This window comes from Onthophagus taurus, chromosome 2 (assembly GCF_036711975.1).
Source record: "Onthophagus taurus isolate NC chromosome 2, IU_Otau_3.0, whole genome shotgun sequence".
In the NCBI taxonomy this organism is placed as follows: domain Eukaryota; kingdom Metazoa; phylum Arthropoda; class Insecta; order Coleoptera; family Scarabaeidae; genus Onthophagus; species Onthophagus taurus.
The window spans coordinates 438987-462457 of record NC_091967.1 but is presented as its reverse complement, the minus strand read 5'-3'; the positions used below and the strand labels follow the sequence as shown (position 1 = coordinate 462457).

Below are 23471 nucleotides of genomic sequence, written 5' to 3'. Positions count from 1 at the left end.
CACCTTAGGCCGCGTTTATATTGGCGAGCGATTAGCGATGAGCGATGAACGTTGAGCGTTATAACGATGAAGTGTGTATATTAAGCAGAGTCGTAGCACAGCTTATTTAGTATCAGTACCGTGGTAAACATGCTACCGAAGTCAGTGCGTTTGCTCTGGTTGGTGTTGCGAATGTCTTTCTTTGCGTTGTACAAGATGAAGGACGTGAAGAGCTAGTTGATGGTGATGAAGGTTCATGTTGTATGGTATCTGTCTCTTCATTATTAACGTTTTCTGCAGTTTGTTCTTCATCCTCACTATCGGTGTTCTCGGGTTCCTTCGAGAGGTTGCCAGTTGTTGTACTTGGAAGCATGCTATCTTTTACAAATAGCATCATATCAAAAAATGGCCATTTTGACTTATAATTGTCATTTTCTGAGCCGGAGCGTTTTTTTCGGAATTTTATGCAGTTCAACCCGAAACTTATCTTTTAAATTTTTCCACTTCCCCTTCGCAGCTTGTCCTGGAAAGAATTTGTATTTAATTAGTTGTTATGATATTTCAGGTTCTTGTCTACAGGACTCTCATTCCGAAATTTAGCAACAACTCTGACAATGGGAGTTTGTACCGTTAGCAAAATTGTTCATGAAACATGTGAAATAATATGGAATGAATTTGTTGACGAATTCATGCCAGTTCCTAGTCAAGAGCAATTACAAACTGTAGCAGAAGGATACTACTTGACGGCAAGCACTGCCAAATAAAATGCCCACCAGGAAGTGGTTCTCGCTATTTTAATCATCTGAAGTATTTCTCTGTGGTCTTACAAGCAGTAGCTGATGCTGACAAAAATTTATCACAATCGAGGTTGGCGCCAGATGAAAGCAAAGTGATGGCGGAATATTTTTCATCTTCGCAACTCTTTAATCTACTTGAAAATAAGGTATTTAATATGCCGCCTGACATATTAAAGGGGGGCATCAAGGGGGGCGTGATGGCTCAGCGTGTTAGCTCTCGGGTTAACACGCAGACGTCCCGGGTTCAAACCCCGGTGAAAGCACGTTGAGTCGCCCCCCGTTCTTCGGAGGGGACGTTAAGTCGTCGGTCCCGGCAACCAGTCGTCAATCTCTGGTTGTCGTTAGCAGCACGCATGTGTGTGAGGCTTGACTTTGTAGAGACGAATGCGCGTGAGCGCTCTCTGACCCCACGCTGATCGGACCTGCGCCAGGCCGTTGAGCGAGTCGTGCGCTCCGCCAGGTCGTTGAGTGAGCCGTGCGCTCCTCCGCCAGGACGTTGAGCTAGCCGTGCGCTCCGCCAGGTCGTTGAGTGAGCCGTGCGCTCCTCCGCCAGGACGTTGAGCTAGCCGTGCGCTCCGCCAGGTCGTTGAGTGAGCCGTGCGCTCCTCCGCCAGGACGTTGAGCTAGCCGTGCGCTCCGCCAGGTCGTTAAGTGAGCCGTGCGCTCCTCCGCCAGGACGTTGAGCTAGCCGTGCGCTCCGCCAGGTCGTTGAGCTAGCCGGGTCGGGGGGTTGGGGCGGCGGTAACTCGTTATTGGCAACGAGTAAGCGGTATCGTCACCTAACGAGATACCTTCTCATACCACCTCAAGCCTCCAAGGGAGAATGCACAAAGGCCCCACTGGGGCCTAAGTGCGAGCGTAAAAATTACGCACTCCACGCTTACATACATACATACATGCCGCCAGACAGAGAACTATTTGGTACAAACATTAAAGTACCTCATGTTTTAATTGGTGACGAGGCATATCCGTTGAAGACTTATTTGATGAGACCATATCCTTCCAGAAATCTCGATCCCGTCAAAGAAAACTTCAATATTCAAATTCAAATTCATTCGTCCTTAGGACGTCTTAGTGTAAACGTGTCTCCGCGTTTTCATTTTCGTTCCGTGTTTAATTATTGTAAAGCGTGATTTAATTCTTTCTGATGTGCTGAAATTGTTAAAGAAATACATAACCGAACCATTCTGGCAGATTTGCTTTAATAAAGTGTACTTAATTTTCTTCATATTTTAACTCAGTGTTTGATATTCTTTACGTGGTTTTGACATTATTCATTTCCCGATCTTGAAACTGGTTGTGCGATGTCGTCTAGCCCGTGCGGTGGGTGTGGCCAAAAAGTCGGGCGAAATGCGGGTGGCGTGCAGTGCGAGTCTTGCAGCGCATGGTTTCACAGAAAGTGCACGGACATCCCCAAGGGGTCCGTTGCCGCGCTTAGCGTACCTGGCGCGTCGTGGAGATGTAAAGTCTGTCGATCACCCGAATCCAGACGCAGATCGTCTCTTTTCTGTCCGCCTCCTGCTGCTCCTTCTGTACCCTCCTTACCTGCCGCTACTCTGGAATCTGTCCTGGATGCGGTCAGGGAAATTCGCTCTGATTTGAAGACACTGAACAGCAGATATGCGGATTTAGTGGAATCTGTACAGTTCTGCAGCAATAAAGTATCGGAGTTCGAGGGTGTTATAGGCAGGCTTCATAATCAATTCAAACTTGTTGAAAAAATCACTGCTGAAAACGTCATGCTAAAAAAAGAGGTCGTTGATTTAACTAGTCGTGTTTCAGAATTGGAACAATATTCCAGGCGCAGCAACCTCGAAATACAAGGTATTCCTCAGAAGAACAACGAGGATCTGGTGAAGGTTCTCTCTTCAATTGGTGAATCCTTGGATGTCTCCATCTCACCTTCCGAAGTCGATGCGATCCATCGGGTTCCTCAAGGTCCCGGCAGAGCTTCCAACTCGGACCCGAAAGCAATTGTGGTTCGTTTTTGTAGCCGCATTGTTCGCGATCAGCTTCTTGCTGCCGCCAAGTTGCGGAGACGATCGGCTCCGAAGGATTCTGGCCCTGGTTTGTCCATTGATGGGATTTCGGATAAACTTTTTATCAATGAGCATCTTACCCAAGCGAATAAAATCCTCTTTGGGAGAACCAAGAAGATGGCCAGGGAGAAGAAGTACAAATATGTATGGATTCGTGACTGCAAAATATTTGTGAGGAAGGGGGATGACTCACGCCCCATCTTAATAAGATCCGCAGGTGACATTGATAAGCTTTAATTTGTTAAGCTTTCATTTGTCACTTGCCTTATCTCTTTCATTATAAGTTACTTGTTAATGTTCAATGGCTTCTCTTTCGTGTTACTACCAAAACGTGCGAGGTCTTCGCACTAAGCTGGTCGATATGCATAACTGCCTTTTAAATACAGACATAGACGTGATTTGTTTAACTGAAACCTGGCTTCACCAAGGTATTCACTCTGCCGAAGGCTTTCCCTCTTGTTACAGTGTTTTCAGACGTGATCGCCCGAACGTCCCCGATAATAGTGTGCGTGGTGGTGGCGTTTTGATTGCGGTAGCCTCTTCCCTGTCTGTCCTTCCGCAATCAACATGGTTTGTGGACCTTGAGGCAGTGTGTGTTACTCTACGGACCGGTTCTATAACTTTACACATTTGCTGCGTTTATATTCCTCCTTCTGATCAAAATGCATTGCTTAATTTTATTAATGAAATTAATTTAATCATTGAAGGCCATCCCAATGACAAATTTTTGATTTGTGGCGATTTTAACCTAGCTGAAATTCGGTGGTCAGCCGATCTTTCAACCGGCGTCTCCACTTCTTCTGCTCGTTCGAGTGAGTTTCTGGATGCCCTCGCCTTACGTGGTCTCAACTAATTCAATTTTCACATGAATGCCTTTCAGAACACTCTCGACTTAATTCTTGCTAATTTTTCTAATATATCTTCTATTTCATTAAGCACTCATCCTCTGATCCCTGAGGATAGTGCTCACAACACTTTAGAATTCGTTTGCTCGTTTGAAATGCCACACCGTCTTCCCACTGAATCTTCTAACGTATTTAACTTCAGACGTGCAAATTACTTTGTAGATTTTTGAACGACAAAAAAATATACGTGTATACTTGTACATTTAAGTGTTTTTTGACTAACCTGATAATCCAATACATGTGCCAACATCTCCCCATAACTTTCTTGTTATCTCCGTTTTTTTTGTAATCTGGGTGTTGATCATTCCATAGTACCGCTTTTGTTTGCACTTCCGAAATTAATATTTCACGACGACTATTCGAAAATTTTGCTTTTGAACACATTTTTGCGAAAACCTTCAAAACAAATAGTCACATAACCTCAATACGTGCTGCGACCGCTTGTATCTATCGCTCATAATTCAAGTCGTCTTGAATGCAAATGTAACGCACATCCACCGCTTAGCGTTACAGCTCATCGCATTGGTTTAATATACACAGCACTGTTGCATTTGCAGGTACTTGAATTTTTAAATACAACGCTCATCTTAGATCATCGTCGCCTTAGAAACGCAGAAAAAGAGCTGAGAAGGTGCGGTGGCAGCTGAGAAGATAGAATTCTTAAGCGCGTGTCACAGTAGGCTGCTTGTTAGCCGCGAGTTGTGGAAGCTGCTACTGTCAGCCATTAATCAGCTTGGTATGTCATGTTTCATTTTGGTAGCCAGGCAGCGGCGACTATTAGGTCACGTGACTCACTCGCACCCGCCGCCATCAGCGAGCAGAGCAGTCTGAACACTCAAGCAGCGCATCAGCGGCGAGTAAATCAGAACGTGCCACGTAATCCTTTGTTTATGTTTGATATCTGTTCTGCCAACCCACCCTTTACAACTGCTTAATTAATTGTTTACGTGGATCCACAGACGACATGGTTGCTGAAAGCGACTAAACGAAATGGCGAGTAGTATCAGGCAATGTGGCCGGGTTGTCTGCCGCTGCTAGCTGGTGCTATTGCCCACTGCTAAGATAATAAGTCATCGGAAGGATTGACAACAAAACAACTTTTACAAGTTTTTGAGCACCTTGGCCAACCAATGGCTGTTTTTAATATCCATCTTTGTTGGACTACATATGTCATCCATGTTAATCCCTTTTTTTTACAATTTTTGAGTTTAATTACTTGTTTTTGACATGCTCAATAAACTACTTAATGTTCCAGTAAACTTAAAAGTTCTTTATATCTTTCTTGGGTCATAAAATCTTTCTTTATAAAAAATTAGAAATAATTTTTTTATACACATCCTCCTTTCGCTCTTGTTGCCTCGATTACAAATGATACAGGTCAGAGACCACTCTGCCGTATTATTTTCCTGTTAAGCACGTTTAACCGTTTAATCGGACGTAATCAAAAAAAGGAGCAACATAAAATACGAATGACGTGACACGAGACGCCGCCACCGGTTCGTTCTAACACTTGCGCCGTACGACGCCGCGACGCCGCACCATCAGAAGAGAAATTTCCCGACCCTTTAGAATAGTCGCCCTTCGTACGCGTTATCAGCGCCACTGAACTAAATTTAAAGCCACCCGTCCGTCGTAGGGGAAGTCGAGTTACAACAGGTTTTATTTATATAAACTGTATATACATTTTTAAAAACTTTCAAAGTAGAATTAAAAATTAACTGTGAAATTTCGTTGAAGGTATTCTTGGACGTAGTGAGGTGTTAATTGAAACGGTTTCAACTAAAAAGGAACTTTTTGGAGAACTATTTTGAAGTATAGCTTGGGTTTGCGAATAAGCGAAATTTGGAAAAGTTTACGTAAGTTAGAAATTATTCAATACTTTTTTTAAATAATGGATAGAGTAGATGAAAAGTTTTGAAAATTGTGCAAAAATGTTTCGTGCTAAAACAAACTCAACTTTTTGGTAATGTCGCGTTTGGTGACTACAAATACGTCCTGAAAATCCAATCAATAATTTTAGAACAGTTCTATTAGCAGATTTTTTATATTATTAATGACACTTTAAATCGTCATTGGGGATGTTATTTTCTTAAAAAGAGAAACGAAAAGAAAGCATTGAGTTTGAGAACTTTGCGGAAGTTCAAATTCCAGAAAATGTTTTCCGTACTGAAAGAGAAGCTATTTCAGCAAAACATAATTTTTTTAAGGTGGAAGAATTTTACAAAGAGTACAATACAAATGAAATGAACTCGCTAACCAGAAAATTTTAGCAAGACTTTGAATTATTCTATCATAAAATTTTAATACAAAAATATTGCAGCGTATGAAATTGGTTAAATAGGCGCACTTAACAGAGAAGATTCAGCTATTTTGGATCTGATCTTAGGATCCAAATCTGCCGATTATGTCCAAAATTACAAATACTGACCTCCAAAGCATTGTTAGAAGCAATCACCATCAATCCAGTCCGTAGCTGGTATCCTACCCCAATAACCACTAAAATATCGCTAAGCGATCAAGTTACATCCTGTTTTCCACGGGGACTTAAAACCTCAACAACATGTAGCCTATATATAACATTCGCGTCTCTCAAGATGACTAAAAGCATTCAACATCGTAGGGAATACTCTGACACTAATATGGGAATATCTACGTATTTAATAATGTAGGCAGAATAATTCATTCAGGTGGTCTAATTACTTTTAAATCAAAAATATAAACGAATCATTTGCTTAATCAAAACCTTCATTAAAGTATATCTCGCTTCGTCGAGTTTATTGTTAACTTTAGGAATTTTTTTCGACATTTGAGAGTACCCGTTGGCGTCCCCATGTCCAATTAAAACTTCTTGCTTCGCCAATTTGTCGGACACATTCGGCAAGTACGGCAGTTACATAATTAAACGCAGTTCCGTGTATAATATATCGTTAACGAATATGATTTGATATAATAAATATAGTATTTCTAATAAAAAAAGGGTATTTATATAATTTCTTTTTATTTGTTTTAATTATTACCTTTGTAGTAATTTGATTTGAAATAAAATGTTTGTCAATTATAAAAACTGAATCTACCTATAAAAATTTTATTTTGAATAATCCAAACGATGAAGTGCAACGAAATGACGAATATCTACTATTTGGGATATTTTATTAACAGTTTGTCAGATTAAAACGAGATGATTTTTTCGCTCCGAATGAATTTAGTTACGTTCCGTTGTTTTTTATCGATTTTCATTTTACAAAACAATACAGTACATTTCAGTTTTTATAGTTTGAGTGACAATGTTTTCGCGATTTTGTTTTTTTGCTATACCTAATATACAAAATAGTGGGAAAAATCTGCGTTATGCAAGTTTTGCGAAATTCTTTCTTGGCTAAAACTTTAAAAGAGCCGAGAGGGATGAAAAAGATGGGGCAATTTATTAGTAGGTACCGTAATTAAAATAGTTCATGCAACCCACGACTTTCAAAGAACTTTCCTGCTACTATTAAGTGTCGCGGCGAAAGAAATTTTCACGAAAATCCATTAGTATTTATAATATTTTTTTTAATCATAATTCAATGTCTAGAGAATATAAAATTTTCTATTAAAAAGCGTGTTTTATGTATATATATATATATATATATATATATGTAATATCATGTGGGGGTGAATTCCTTCACAGCACTTAGGCCCCAGCGAGCCCTTTGTACAGGGTGTCCAAATTTCGATGGGTTTGCAGGGTATCTCAGTTATTATGACAGATAGAAAGTTGCTGCTTTCGCGAACCTGAGCTACTTTTTTGTGAAACTTACAATGGCGTAAACCAAATTTTCATAGCCCTTTTCGTTTTTGACTTACAGGGAGTGTTTCAAAATTTACGATTTTCAGACACCTCCTGTATCTCGGCTATCCGTAAACATAAAAACTGGTTCTAATAGATTTTTTCACGTAGAATCCAATGGTGCACGTAGAATTTTTCTAGTTATCACGGTTTTTGAGTTATAAAGAGCTGAATATTTTAGAAGTTGAGTATTCAGTATTTGAGTTGTGTTTATAACTCAAAAACCGTGATGACTAGAAAAATTCTACGTGCACCATTGGATTCCACGTGAAAAAAACTATTAGAACCTGTTTTTACTTTCTTACTAAGTTTTCGGATAGCCGAGATACAGGAGGTGTCTGAAAATCGTAAATTTCAAACACTCCCTGTATGTCAAAAACGAAGAGGGCTATGAAAATTTGGTTTGCGCCATTGCAAGGTTCACAAAAAAGTATGTATGTAGGAAAGCGGAGGGTATGCTACGCACACAGCACCTAGGCCCCAACGGGCCCCTTGTACATCCTCCTACACTGTCTCCGGCTACATCAACCAGCCTAAGGAATTTCCGAAGGCTAGGATACAGCTCAGAGGTGTGTTCCTGATGCCATCTGTGGTCGGCCATTCCTCTCCGAAGTCTCTCATTCTGAGGTCTTGCAGAGTGGGGCATTCACACAAGATGTGTCGGACCGTCTCCTCGCTCTCTTTACAGAGGCGACAGAGAGGACTAATAGCAAGCTTAAGGTTATAAAGATGCTTGTTTACCTTACAGTGACCCGTGACGAGTCCCGTTACAGTTCGTAGAGCGTTTCTACCAAGCCTTACGAAAGACAAGGCTGTCTCTGCTGAAGGATAATGTAATACTTCCTTAGACAGATGGCAACCCTTAACCCTATCCCACCAGTTCATGAACTTTTTGTGGGTAAAATCTTTAATTATCTCAATCTGAGTTGATAAGGACGGAGCGATTATCGGTTCAGGCGAACATGGCGCTCGCTTGGCAGCCCTTTTGGCAAGCCTATCAGCGTGCTTGTTACCTGAACAAGTCGAGTGTCCTTTTATCCATTGAAGTATGACACAGTTATGCACTGCGGCCTTCTCCAATGTCAGATGACAACCCATAACAAGTCCTGAGGTAATTGTTATTCTACTTAGGGCTAAAATAGCTTGTCTTATGTCAGTATAAATTGTAAAAGTCTTACCTACCAAGTTGGATCTGACAATAACGTCAGCGGCAAGTTGTATGGCGATTAACTCCGCCTGTATGACGGTGGTACTTATACCTAAAGGTTCAGATACGTGGAGTCGGAGATCGTACGAGAAGACTCCGGCTCCAGCTCCTTCCCGTCTCTTTGAACCATCAGTGTAGACAACACGAAAAAGTAGCTTAGGTTCGCAAAAGCCGTAACTTTCTATCTTTCATAACAACTGAGATACCCTGCAAACCCATCAAAATTTGGACACCCTGTACATCCCCACAATTTACAATTCAATCAGGGGTCAGAAAACCAGCAGAAGGTTTTAATGAACGTTAATATAGAACAGAAGGGTATGTTCTTTATGTACGAAATTTGGGGCCATGATGTGCCAAAAATGGATATCCGCGAAGTTGGAACAGTCACAAACAATATGACTTACTGTCTCGTCTTCCATTTCACACCCTCTACAAAGGGGTGAGTTTGTCAGCTTCATATAGAACATTTGCTTACGTTACCTGCAGTGACAGGTCAGGAAGTGGATGAGAAACCTCAAGTCACTTTTTGATTTTCCCTGGAACTGAGTTGATATCTTCCGGTCAAGGTAGAGCAGAGTTTTGCTAGCCTGTCCGCACGATCGTGTCCTTCATTTCTGGCATGCCCTTTCCGCCACTTTATCGTGACGTTGTTATAAACATTAACCTCCTCAAGTGATTACCGACAGGACTTCACTAACGATGACGTATTTCGATGCCTACTAAGCGCTAGCACAGCCTATCTGTTATCAGTACATATTACAACGTTTCTGCAAACTTTTTTGGAGTCGATGTTCACATGTGCTGCTATATATATAGCAATTATTTCGGCATTAGTACTCGTGTAGTACGACCTAGGGAAATGGAAAGGTGCAACTGGAGATCGTGCGAGAAGATTCCCGCTCCGCGCCTTCAGCCTTCTTTGATCCATCAGTGTAGATGGTCAGCGTGCTAAAGTTGGTCTGGGATATCATCTCAATACCAAAGTGTGGCCTGTTTAAGAAAGTAGGTGTGATGTAGTCTGTGACTATTCCCATTTTTACAACCTGTTTATTATCCACTGATCGCAATCGAAGCAACGCCATCGTTGCATCAAAAAATTCTTGCAGCAATTTAGCCTATGAGCTATCATGGGTCTTATCACAGAAGTGTAGATCCACGTTGTAACGCTCCGGTTTAATCCCCATGTAGTCTTAATTGCCTTTCAACATTGGGTGAGTATAATCGTTCCTTTTTTTCGTTTTGCAACTAATATGTGATTTCCAAGTCAGTCATTTGTCCAAGATAACACCAAGATATTTCACCTCTGGAGCAAAGGTTAAATAAAGTTGTTTTATCTACGACTGCTTGGATAAGTCATCATTACCGCACTCATTTGAGGTGATTTGAGTTACGTAATGAAGTTCATTACCGCACTGGTTTCATTACGTAAAGCATTTTTAGCCTAATCAGAACAGACTTAATTTATTAAAACGAGCAACAATACAAAAGAAAAAGTGCTATCTACTTACAGAGAAACAATACTATTTATTATAAACATTAATTGTTATGTTTTTACATTTTGAAACACTTATTCCAGATGAGTAAACATGTTGTTGAAACTGACAATTCAAAGTTGTCAACAATCATTTCAAAATATTTTTATAAATGTCAAATAGACATTTTTAAAGAAATTGATTTTTAGTAATTTTTAGCAGTCGTAGATAAAATGCTGTATATCACACGTGGGCTAGACCCTCTACGACCTCGTCGTGCAATTCTCCGCACTCGTACAGTAATTATGTTTCTAGCCCACTTGTAATATAAATAACTATTATGTGTATACATACTATAATAATAATTACAACACAGCAGATTTATTTGTTTGTTTAGCAGTGATGAATACTGATGGAAACGTAATGATTTTTTAATTTGAAGCAGAAGCATAAATGTTATTTTCTTGTTAAGCCATCCCATTTTCGAAATAAACCAAATTTAGAATAAAGTTGACTAAAATATTGTTGTAAACCAGAAAATTTCAGGATAATTTCAATTTGCTTGTTGCTACTAGAAATCCCGGTCGAAATTAATCGAATTCCTGGTTATTCGTTCGAACATACAGGTATTGTAATCGTACTTGAAATCAATCAGTTTCCAAATAGGTCAAACACATAATTTCGTTTATTCGCTGTGCACACCCCGGTTATTATCCGAAATTATTGATAAATCTGTCAAACTTCGTTTTCGCCTATAACAATCTCGATATTAATCTAAGTGGTACTAAAGAATTTTAATCGATTATCATTAAATGAGAATTTTAAAATTCCTGTACTTAAAAGGTGTTTGTATCTGACATTTCTACTTCAATAATGTGTTGTTAATTATACAAGTTTACAAGATTTTTGATATTAATTTAAAGTGATAATTAGTAGGCGTAATGAGTTCCATTTATACACAAAATACAATAGAGGTCGAGCTAAAATGTATAAAAAGACTCTTGAACATTCACATCGGGGGTTTAAGTAGAAATACAGCTTCAGTTAGTTTTTCAGTCTTTTCTAACTTAAAGTGTGTCAGTTTCCTACCTTTGTTTTGCGATTGCAATTGTTTACTTTTTATTATCTCTTCTATTTAGGAGAAACTCAAAATGCTTTGACAAAGTTTCGTGATTTAAATTTTTGTCGAAAAGTATTTCAGCTTCCTATATTTCATAATAAGGTCCTTTTTGTAATTTGTTTGTATTTTAAAGGAACAAAGAGTGTAACCTTGTAACGACTAAGAGTAACAGTAATTCTTTCATTGAAACTAATTTATAATATCCTTTATTATTAAACGACCTTAAACTGTTTTAGACATTATAAATAAAGAGATCAAAATATTTTATTAAATTTAAACATAACCATCCTATAAGTACGAAGGCTTTCACGGCCGATATTAATTAAACTAAAACTAACACTAGCACTATCACAAGAACTAACACTAGACCTAGAACTAAAATCTTTCGGGTTAAGCCGTGCGTTTTTTGAAGAAATATTTGACGTTTCGGATGCCATGTTGCAACCTTCTTCAGAAACAAGTTCGAAGTGACGAATTCGTTTTAAAATTTGACAATAAATACATGAAAAGGTAATTAATAACTAATTAGTGTCTAATTCACCAACATCTTCTCTATTCATGTTATTCCCATGTCGATGAATTTCTATCGCCTCTCTCGTCAATCTTTGGAAGTAATGTCCGTTTCTTGCTAGCGCTTTGGTTTTTTCGAACTCTATGCTGTGTCCTCCTTTGTGGCAATGCTCTGCGACTGCAGATTGTTGGATCTTCCTTAGTCGGACGTCTCTTTCGTGTTCCTTGATGCGGCACTCGATGTTACGTCCAGTTTGGCCAACGTAATATTTCCCGCAACTGCCAGAAGAGTCTTTGGAAACTGAAGTTATGGCTCCGTTACGTCGATGACACTTTCGTGATCTGGAAACATGGAAAAGAGCAACTCCAGGAATTTCTAGACCACCTCAATTCACAACACCCCATGATAAAATTTACCATGGAAACAGAAAATGCAAAACAGTTGCCATTCCTGGATGTGTTAGTCACTAGGAAAACAGATGGGGGCATGGAACTGGGAGTATATCGAAAGAAGACACATACGAATAGGTACCTGCAGGCTTCATCCCACCACCACCCACAACAGAAGAGGTCCCTGATTCAAGCCCTATTCCAGCGAACAGAGAGGATATGCGATAAAGAGAACCTAAGAAAAGAAGAAAGATTCCTAGAAGATGTGCTACAGAAGAACGGCTACACGATGAGAGATATCCGACTATCCACCAAACCACACAAACAGAAGGATGACTCGGTAAGTACGACAACAGCCGGTTTTATCTGCCTTCCTTATGTTTCAGATGTGAAAAAAGCAAAATATAAAACGCTCTTCCGATAGCCAAAGACAAACTAACCCCATTAAAGGGAGCTGGAGTCTACCGGCTATCTTGCAGTTGCGGGAAATATTACGTTGGCCAAACTGGACGTAACATCGAGTGCCGCATCAAGGAACACGAAAGAGACGTCCGACTAAGGAAGATCCAACAATCTGCAGTGGCAGAGCATTGCCACAAAGGAGGACACAGCATAGAGTTCGAAAAAACCAAAGTGCTAGCAAGAAACGGACATTACTTCCAAAGATTGACGAGAGAGGCGATAGAGATTCATCGACATGGGAATAATATGAGTAGAGAAGATGGCTGGGAACTCAGCCGCACATGGAAGATGTTGGTGAACTCAACGAAGCATTCTCCACCCGGATTTGACAAAACAACTTAGTTGACAATTAGACACTAATTAGTTATTAATTACCTTTTCATATATTTATTGTCAAATTTTAAATCGAACTTGTTTCTGAAGAAGGTTGCAACATGGCATCCGAAACGTCAAACATTTTTTCAAAAAACGCACAGCTTAACCCGAAAGATTTTAGTTCTAAGTCTAGTGTTAGTTCTTGTGATAGTGCTAGTGTTAGTTCTACTTTTAGTTTAAATAACCATCCTATTTTAAGATTTTTAGGTTTTTTTGTAACTTTACAGTTGGTGTAATAGAAAACCTCTTAAATTAGTTAAAGTGCACAACCATTTTATGAATGTTACATAGTCCCGGAGGCGAAAACTTGGCCGTGAAATACGGTTATATTACAAAACGTGTTATAGCCCGTTTTCAAGTTGTATACTTGACTAAACAAGATAGTTTATCGTTAATGGTTCGGCGTTGTATGGCAACGCTAGGTTTGAAACATGATTTATTATTGCTTGTTTTTGTCGTATTACAGGATAGAAATGTGCGGTTGGAGCTTTATAGCTTTTTTTTAATCGAACTTCAATCAAATTTCAAAATCGATTCGAAATTTTTCCGTCAAGTTGTATAACATTCGGTTATACAGTTACCTAAAGTTTTTTTGAATATTTTTAGACATTAGCAAAATGAAATATTTCGTCTAAATTAAAACGTGTTCAAAACAGCACGTACATAAATTCTTAGAGGCGGTTTAATAAGTTATAAATGAAAAGATAAACAAGGGTTTTAATTTTTTCAGATTCATTTATAATGGTCGTTGAAACATGTCGTTGATAATTGTTTACATAAACCAGCTTCAAACACACAGTTGCACCCGTTCGCATTTATTTTAGTAAATAAATATACTGGCAACATTTGCACGCGTAAAATATATTTTGGGGTTAAAATCTGCAGGGTGTCGTTCGCAAGCCTCAGTTTGCATTTACGTAACTTTAACGGTCGACAACGAACGGGATAAAAAGTGGTTATAAAACAGAGAGAGAGAGAGAATTCGAAGCTGGGGTTACACAATATTTTGCAAGAAACAATTTTCCACTTTGCCGACCTACAAACTCGTTTTATTCACTGGGTTTTGACGATATTGGTTCGGGTTCGGCGCTTGAAAAAGCAAAACTGGGGTTAAATAGGAAAGGCATCAACTTGAAAGCGTTCCTCCCGAAAAGAGGTAGGTACTGTTACTATTTATTTTCCGAGCTTTCGAGCGTTAAAAATATATATCGGGAAACGCTAAGGAAATTGTCAAAGCGGATTCAAAAATTTACTTATAAAATCTTTCTATACATTTCAATTCCTTCGGTTAAAGTCCCTTTTTAAATTACGAAAGTAATTTTCTTTATCATCGTCTCACAAATGATTACTTTAAATTACATTAGTAAATATCGTTTCAACAAAGTAAATTCATTACAATAAAACTTAAACTCATTAACGAGATCAGATAAGTTTAACGTAGGTAAGTCCGGTTTCGCGAAATGGTATTGGGTAAATGCATTGGTTTAAGTTGATCGTAGGTGTTCGGAGATATAACCAACTTGGAAGTGCACGGTTGGGTAACAACTTCTTGTACTGTTCAAATAATCGTGTATTCCCTATCGTAAAATAAAAACGTCTATAAATTGTAATTTTGAATTGAACTGGTCACAAAAATATAAGTACGAAGGCTTTTCACGGCCGGTGTGAATTAAACTACATTACATTACATTACATTACATAGAATAATGACCTGCTCGGCGAAAGGTCATTCAGATCTTTTAAGGAGATAAACTGCGACCCAAAAATCGAGAATCTGATACGGTTAACGGCAGGGCAGTGGCATAAAACATGCTCAATCGTCTCTGCTTCCTCCGCACATAGTCGGCATTCAACATCGTCGGCTAAACCCAACAAGTTGAGGTGTACTTTTAATCGGCAGTGCCCAGTAAAAACACCCATTAGAACTTTTATGCTACTACGGGCAAGTCCTAAAATATTCCCGGGTTTGACAGTGGCGATGTTAATAAACACCTTAGCATGTCTCATTCCAGGAGAAGTGGTCCACAGTAGGCGAAGTCTCTCTTCAGCCCACAGTCCAATCCTATATTTGGCCATCGCAAATGATACACCAACTGCTGGTTCCGGCCCCACAAACGCTTCAGCGCTGCCATCTCGTGCTAGCTTCATTGCCAGCAACCCCAGAGTGACCCGGAACCCAGATCAGAGAGACTCTGTTATCACAACTCAGTGTGTTTAATGTTCTCTTACAATCATTAACCAGAGCCGACACCGTTTTCACGGCTTGCAGCGCCTGGAGAGCGGCTTGACAGTCTGAGAAAATTCGTACTGTCATGTTCTTCACCCCTCTTACAAGAAGGATTTTAGCACCCATGTCAATAGCAAATACTTCCGCCTGGAATACAGTACAGTACGTACCCAGGCTGTAGGCTTGCTTAATTCGAGGTGTCTGGCAGTATACTCCTGCTCCTACCCCTTCAGGCGTTTTTGATCCATCTGTGTACAAGCAAATGTCTGCCCGAACCAGAGAATTTTCATTTTCGATCCAGGACTGCCGCTCAGGCAGTACAATCTGGTATCGAGCATTAATCACTGATAGTGATACCGCCAAATCTGACGGCCTTGATAGCACAGTATCAGTGCTTATAATGTCTTCCGCAGCCCATTGGTAGGACATGTCGGAACAGTTTTGAGCATATTGCTTAAATCTGTAAATGGTTGTTCTAGCCACTTTCTCTATATGCAAATGCAGAGGAGATAGGCCAAGCAGAACCTCCATTGCTAGAGTTGGCGTTGTGCCTATCGCACCAGAGATTGCCAATCCAGCTACTCGTTGAATTCGTGAAAGTTTACTGATAACTGAAGTCTGTCGGACTTTCCTATACCAGGCTGCTGGTCCGTATGTGATCATAGGTCTAACCACAGTCACATAGAGCCAGTACAGTCTTTCAGGGGTAAGACCCCAATTTTTTCCACAAAGACTGCGACAAGTCCACAAGGATAGTCTAGCTTTGTGCAAAACTCCCTGCAAATAATAATAATAATAATAATAAACTGCTTTATTGTTCTCCTAGCATACCAAAAAAAATCATTGTAATAAATCATTGAAGAAAAAACAAAAAATAAACAGTAAATAAAATTAAATAATTGCCAATAAAAAACATAAAAGATTCATACATGAGAACAATCTTATGGCATGGTTCAACTCATGTTGTTCTTCCACCATACCATAGAGAATTTAAACATTAATAGAATGCGCATTAACTGTAACATACAACAAAAAAAAACATTATGCAAATGTAAAGCCATTTTTACAAACGTCAAGGTCACTGCCATCCATGCAAATAATTTAGCACGTGTCTTTTAAAAGTTATTGATGATGCACACACTGTCCACTCAAGAGGAAGTTCATTCATTGTCTTAGCGATCTGATAGGAAAATGACTTTTTGAAAAAAGCTTTATGAAAAATAGGTGGAGATAATCTCCCTTTAAATCTAATATTTACAGTGTGTACATCCCCGCAAAAACTTATTTTGTTATAGAGGTAAGGTGGCTTATAAAGATGGAGGACCCGGTGGTAGAGGCATACAGAGTGCAGCACCCTCCTTCCCTGCATGTTTAACCATTTTAATTCCGGCAACTTATCACTTACATGTTCACTTCGGTGAAGACCAAACAGTAAACGTATACAGGAATTTTGTTTTTTGAATTTTTTCTTTTAAGACATAGGACAAAAAAGGAGAGTACAGAACATCTGCATAGTTAAAAAGTGAGAGGACCAGACTTTCACAGAGATATTTCCTTGTTTTATGGTTCAAATAATGTCTGTTCGAGTAGATAACCTTCAAACTCCCATACGCCCTTTGTATGCATTTGTTGATGTGATCATTAAAAGTCAAATTCTCGTCTATTAAGACACCCAAGTTTCGTACTGTTTTATGGAATTGTAACGGTTCATTGTTCACAAATAGATGGAGGGTGTCTGCAACTTGCTGTCTGAGGCTCTTTGGACCGAAAACAATGGCAAGAGACTTACTCTGATTTATATGAAGCCCATGGCGGTCGGAAATATCACATAAAGCTTGCAAATCACTATTTATATCTATACCCGCTTTAACCACCTCAGACGGAGGGAAGGAATAGTACAGCTGGGTGTCGTCTGCGTAAAAGTGCGCCTTACAATGTGAAATGGATTTGATAAAATTTGATGTGTATAATGCATACAAAATAGGCGAAAGAGTCGATCCCTGCGGCACCCCCGATCTCACTTCCAGAGAATCAGAGCGATCAACCCCTACCGATACTGCCTGTTCTCTACCTGTTAGAAAATCATTTAACAACTTTTTTGCATTATATTCAAAACCAATATAACGTAGTATTGCTGAGAGTGTTTCATGATCAACTGTGTCAAATGCCTTGGAATAATCCAGCAAACAGAGTACCGTCATCCTACCCCTATCACTTTCCCGCAGGATATCATCGATAATGTGAATTAGTGCTGTAGTACAACTAAATCCCCTTCTAAAACCGGACTGATTTACGGGTAGAATATTATTATCTTCCACATAACTATTTATTTGTTCAAATAAAATTCGTTCCATAACCTTTGACAACACCGGCAGCACACTTATTGGCCTCAGATCACTTAAAGCAGTTGGTGCGTTCGCTTTAGGCAAGGGCTTTATCAACGCTTTTTTCCAGATGGTAGGGAATACACCACTAACAATACAAGTATTAATGAGATTACAAAGGTAAGGTGTAATATGTGAACAACACAGATCAATACATTTAATATTGAGGTAGTCATATCCGGAAGCTTTACTTTTGATAGTGCTGATAGCCTTTTCAATTTCGAACTCATCAACAGTATGAAAACCGAAGGTTAAATCATTTAGTTTATTGCAGTTATAAAAGTTTAGTAATTCATGATCAGGACTATGGCTTCTGGGTATTGCATTGACAAAAAAGTTGTTAATAGCGTTTGGGGAACCAAGGTGTTTAGGTATTGAAATAATATTTCTTTTAAACATTCCGGCATTTCTCAATGAATTCCAGCTGTTATTTGTAATTCTCAATTGAAATTCAAAGTATGCCTTACGTTCTAGAATTATTGATTTATTAACCAAATTACCAAATGTCCATTCCATGACAGGGTTTTGTCTAGGATTACTCCTAGATATTTGACTTCCTTTGAGAAAGGAATTTCTTCACCTTGGATAGTTGGGCGGATTAGTCCATCCAACTTTCGCTTCCTGGTGAAGGGCACAACAATTGTCTTTTGCGGGTTTATTGAGAGGTTCTCTCCCTTACACCAAGCGCAAATGGTATCTAGGGTCACCTGGAGGACTTTAGATATCCTCGGCAAACAGGTTCCTTTGACCATAACGACAATGTCATCAGCATAAGCTTGTATTTCCACACCAACGGCTTCGACTATCGCAATCAGATCGTCAACTAGGAGGGACCAAAGCAGGGGAGATAACACCCCTCGTATTACCGTGGAGTGAAGTAGAAACTATTCTACTATCTAGCATATTGCGGATCCAACCCGCTATAGTTGCTTCCACTCCCCTGTCAAGAGCAGCTCTTTCCTTTTTTGAATTAAACTAAGATTAGAACTAAAACTAGAAACTTTCGGGTTTTGCCGTGCGTCTTTTAATAAAAGGTTTGACGTTTCGGATGCCATGTTGCAACCTTCTTCAGAAACTGGTTCGAAGTGACGAGATCAAAAATCGGTAACTATATATAAGTCGGAAAAACTAATTAATAATCAGTTAACGCTAATTACAAACTAATTAATAACTAATTGCGTCGCGTCCGGTGTGAGGCGGGAAGAGGTCTTCGTGTTCACCACCATCTTCCATGTTCTGCTAAGCTCCCAGCCATCCTCTCTGTTGACGTTATTTTTATGTCGGTGGATCTCTATGGCTTCTCTTGTCAGTCTTTGGTAGTATCTGTTGTCCCTAGCCAGCACCTTTGTTTGTTCGAAGTCTATTCGGTGCCCCTCTGCATGGCAATGTTCCGCAACCGCCGACTGCTGGATCTTCTTCAGCCTTACATCCCTCTCATGCTCTTTGATGCGGCACTCGACGTTGCGTCCAGTTTGGCCAACATAAACTTTCTCACAACTACACGATAGTCGATAGACTCCCGCTCCTTTGTGTTCCGAATTTTGCTGACCGTGCCGTACCGCACTACGATGTCGTTCTTCTTAAGGTGCCTAGCAATTCGTTCCGTTACACCTGAAACATAGGGAAGACAGATAAATCCAAATGGTTTTGTACTTACCGTGTCCTCTTTCTGCTTTCGCTGCTTGATGGCCTGGTTGATGTCCCTCGAAGTGTATCCATTTTTCTGCAGCACGCCTCGTAGAAAGTGTTGCTCCTTCTTCAAGTTCTCTCCTTCACATAGTCTCGCTGAAATAATGTACGGATCACGGACCTCTTCTGTTGGGGATGATGATGTGAACATGCCTGTAAATACCTGTTGGTATGGGTCTTCTTTCGGTATACACCAAGTTCTATATCTCCATTTGTCGTCCTGGTGACCAACACATCTAGGAAAGGTAGTTTTTTGGCAGTTTCTGTTTCCATGGTGAACTTAATCATAGGATGTTGAGAGTTCAAGTGATCCAAGAACTCTTGCAGCCGTTTTTGACCATGTTGCCATATCACAAACGTGTCATCCACATATCGGAGCCATAGTTTTGGTTTCCACTGGCTCTTCTTCAAAGCGTCCTCTTCGAATAATTCCATGTAGAAATTAGCTATAACTGGCGATAGTGGAGATCCCATGGCTGCCCCTTCGAACTGCTCGTAAAATTCTCCTTTCCAGCTGAAATACGTCGACGATAAGCAATACTCCACCAGATCTGGCACGTATCCTGGTAAATCCTCCGGACTGAGTTTTCGGCGAAGACCCTCTAGGTACCCTAGTAAAAAGGGATTCCACATCGAAACTTACCAACATATCCCCAGCATCCAGCTTTACACCTTTTACCGATTCCACAAAATGTGTAGAATCCCTGACATACGATTCCGTGTTACCTGTAAAGGGGGACAGAATCTTTGCAAGATGTTTAGCCAGCTGGTATGTTGGGGAGTTGATGGCGCTGACGATAGGGCGGAGGGGGATTTTATCAGTTCCTTCATTTTTCTAACGATTTTTTTGCTGACTCTAACGGTTTTGCTGACTTCAATACTCTCGCAAGTTCTTGTCGGATCTCTTCGGCTTTCAGTGCAGGCATCCCTCGAACAGCTGCTTCCACTTCGCAGATGATTTCTTCCTTTGGGACCTTCTTCGGGGCGATTGCGTAGTTCAATCCTTTGGCGAGCACTTTCGTTAGTGGGACATTCGATCTGTTAGAATCTTCAATATTGAATTTCTAAACTCCTGAAAATATTAACAAGCCACCGAATCGTAGAAACTGGTTCTGAAAACTTTAGTGTCATAAGATAATTTAAAATTTCAGATACTATTATTATCTTTCAAACTTTTAATAAATGAAAAGATAAGCTGTGCAATATCAGACGTGACCCCCATAAAGCAATCTAGGTTTTCCTAGAAAAGGCGATTTCTTAGCGAGCAGGCGGTAATCTTAATAAGCCATTTATCCGTCGTGAAAACTCCAAGACAATCATTCCACCAATTCCAAACATAGCCCACTTATATTGTTTTCACTTAACTTTTTAACGATACAACTTTCGAAAGAATAAGAGACGACAATCGCGAGAAAAATTCAACCCTTCGGATCTTTAAATTACCATAAACTGAAAATAACTTGAGCAATATCCTTGATGGAAACCGTTCATTATCTCCGAGAGAGGTTTTAACTGCTTTTCTTGTTCGTAACTTTATTAGGTGAAAAAGTGAAAACCCGCCTCTTCAATTTGTCGTTATCAGGCGAAGGTAAGGTAGGAAATGTGCTGATCAAAGTTCTGGCTCGAGTTTCGGCCTCGCGGTACTGCCGCCATCTATATACGCGCAGCACTCCAGTTAACTTCCTTCAAAAAAAAGGGAAAACTTGAGGGCGATTGCAACTTTAAATTGCTATCTGGATCCGATTCTCTTATACTTGCTAAAACTAATCGCTATGAATTTTCGATTCAACAAAAATCAATTTATTGCGGTTTAATATTTATCATTAACTAAACATATTCGTAATAAAAATTTAATAATAAAGCGTCGTCGTTTGCATCATGAAACGTTGCCTAAAGCCCGTCTAAACGAAGCCAACCACAAGGCAACATTTGCATATTATCCCACTTGCTCAAACACGCTTAGAGGGAAATTGGCGAGGACTAAATCCACCCTTTTCTAGCTTCAAATTTCCAACGGGTACATATACATACTTATACCTATATATGTGGACCGAGCTGGTTGCACGCAATTTCTCGTGGTACTTACAAAAACATCCCTCGAATTTTATGGGAAGGATTTTCAGATTACTCTTTTCAAAATTATATTTAATTTTAAAAGTGGCATTGTTGGGAGAAAGACTCCTATCTTGTGTCATATTTGGGACAAAAATACCTTTCAACTAATTGTAACGGAAACATGACATACGCCGAGTACAAGAAGTTTGTTACGTTTGCAATTTCCGAAACACTGAAATATCACGACTATTGATTGCAGCCTATTTTCGCCTATTTTTATAATTTTAAATTATGACGGAATCATAACGGATGCATACAAGAATGAATATGAACATATAAGTTGCTTAATTATTTTAAATGTCTCTCGATACCTCCACATATCTTTAATTTTATCCCAACAGAATGGCTTCTACCCGCTCGGAATTCCTTCCTATGGCTAGCATTTTCAATCGATTACACTTGTCTCTTTTCGAACGACTTCTCGGAATGCTTTATAATACCGCTGTTAGGAAGAAAATAATATATACCTCCTCCTTTCCTCTAAATCTAATTTAGCAAGTATTTTCAATGTGTGTTTCAAATTAATTTTCATGAATGAAAACTTTACATTCACAAGAAGTAATCAATGATATTATGATGTATGCATTCATATTTTTCGAACAACTCGTATCCAATTTGATCTTAAAATTTCTCACTAATGCGTTTTTAATGTGTATGCTCGACTTGGATTGCAATTTACATATCGAAAGATCGATGCATACGAACCCCACCGCATTAATACCGCTCTTTACACGGAGAATTTTTTTTTGGAAAGAGAAAGGAAGCAGTTGTAGCGGTTCACACGACATCGTTATTCGAATATCTATCGTTAATTGTTAAAATTTCTTTTTATTTTGACATATTTTAGTGAAACCCGTGCGACGATAGCAACAAACCTCCCAGCAACAAACTTTTACCCGTAATTTCCTATCTACTTTCTTAGCTGATATCTTCCTTATAATTAGGGATAGCGAAAAACTAAATGCACCACTTGAAAGCTTGAATCGTTCTCTATCTAAAACCGGGTTTTCGTCTGCCGATAAGTTGATATTAAGATCAATAAAAAATGAGGAACACCGCGCTGTACTTAAAATAGCTCAAAATTACCAAACTTCAAGGCCTTGTGTATGTATGTATGTATGGATTGGGGAGTGCATGCAAAACCGCACGCCACACTTAGGCCCCATTGGGCCCCTTGTGCATCCTCCCATTACACGCTCTGGTCACATCAACCAGCCTAAGGATTTACCAAAGGCTAGGACAGCTCCTAGAGGTGCATTCCTGATGTCATCTGTGGTTGGCCATTCCTCCCCGAAGGTCCTCATTCTGAGGTCGGTCAGAGAGGGGCAATCACACAAGATGTGTTTAACCGTCTCGTCATCCTGTTCACAGGCTCGACAGAGAGGAGAGTCAGAAAGCTTCATGTTTTGAAGGTGCTTATTTACTTTACAGTGTCCCGTGAGGAGACCTGTGGCAGTGCGAAGGGCTGAACTGGGCTGTTGCGGCTGAAGGATACCGGCTATATGCTTTATTAACTCGAAATGAGTGGCTAAGGAGGGGGTAATTATCGGCTCGGGTGCACAGGGCGCTCTACCGGCAGCACGTTTGGCATCTTCACGCTTGGAATCGGAATGCCCTTTAATCCACTGGATTCTGACAGAATTGTATTTCGCGGCCTCCTCCAGTGCTTTGTGACAAACCATAACTACTGCAGACGTTATAATAACTCTGCTTAAAGCTAAAAGAGATTGTTTACTGTCTGTAAAAATAGTAAAACACTTACCCCGCTTGTTGGATTCAACAATGCAGTCAGCAGCAAGTTTAATAGCAGTTAGTTCCGCTTGTATGACGGTGGTGCTGGACCCTAAAGGTTCTGAGAGGCGAATCAGGGGATCGTGAGAGAATACCCCCGCGCCTGCACCATTTCGTCCTTTTGAACCATCAGTGTAGATCTTTAAGGTTCTATGTACATCTACAACTGTGGGACTGACG

General features: G+C 39.7%; 2 protein-coding genes across 3 annotated transcripts in view; both read left to right on the top strand.

Moving 5' to 3' along the window:
- The first annotated feature begins 2080 nt into the window (after positions 1-2080).
- Positions 2081-3052, top strand: LOC139429142 (uncharacterized). The gene has a single exon (XM_071194632.1). It carries the CDS (start codon positions 2081-2083, stop codon positions 3050-3052), a length of 972 nt encoding a protein of 323 aa, XP_071050733.1.
- A 2194-nt stretch (positions 3053-5246) lies between these two features.
- The window catches only part of LOC111419407 (dopamine receptor 1-like), a 160036-nt gene continuing 141811 nt past the window's right edge, over positions 5247-23471 (top strand). The window contains exons 1-2 of one of the 2 annotated variants that reach the window (XM_071201555.1): positions 5247-5376; positions 5458-5576. The gene's annotated coding sequence lies outside the window, so the exon portion shown is untranslated. Of the gene's footprint in view, positions 5395-5457; positions 5577-23471 lie in introns of both variants that reach the window. The other variant, XM_071201554.1, reaches the window with a different exon arrangement.

What these genes read in the sequence shown, in the direction of transcription:
- LOC139429142 (XM_071194632.1), top strand. Translation starts at nt 2,081, where the DNA reads ATGTCGTCTAGCCCGTGCGGTGGGTGTGGCCAAAAAGTCGGGCGAAAT.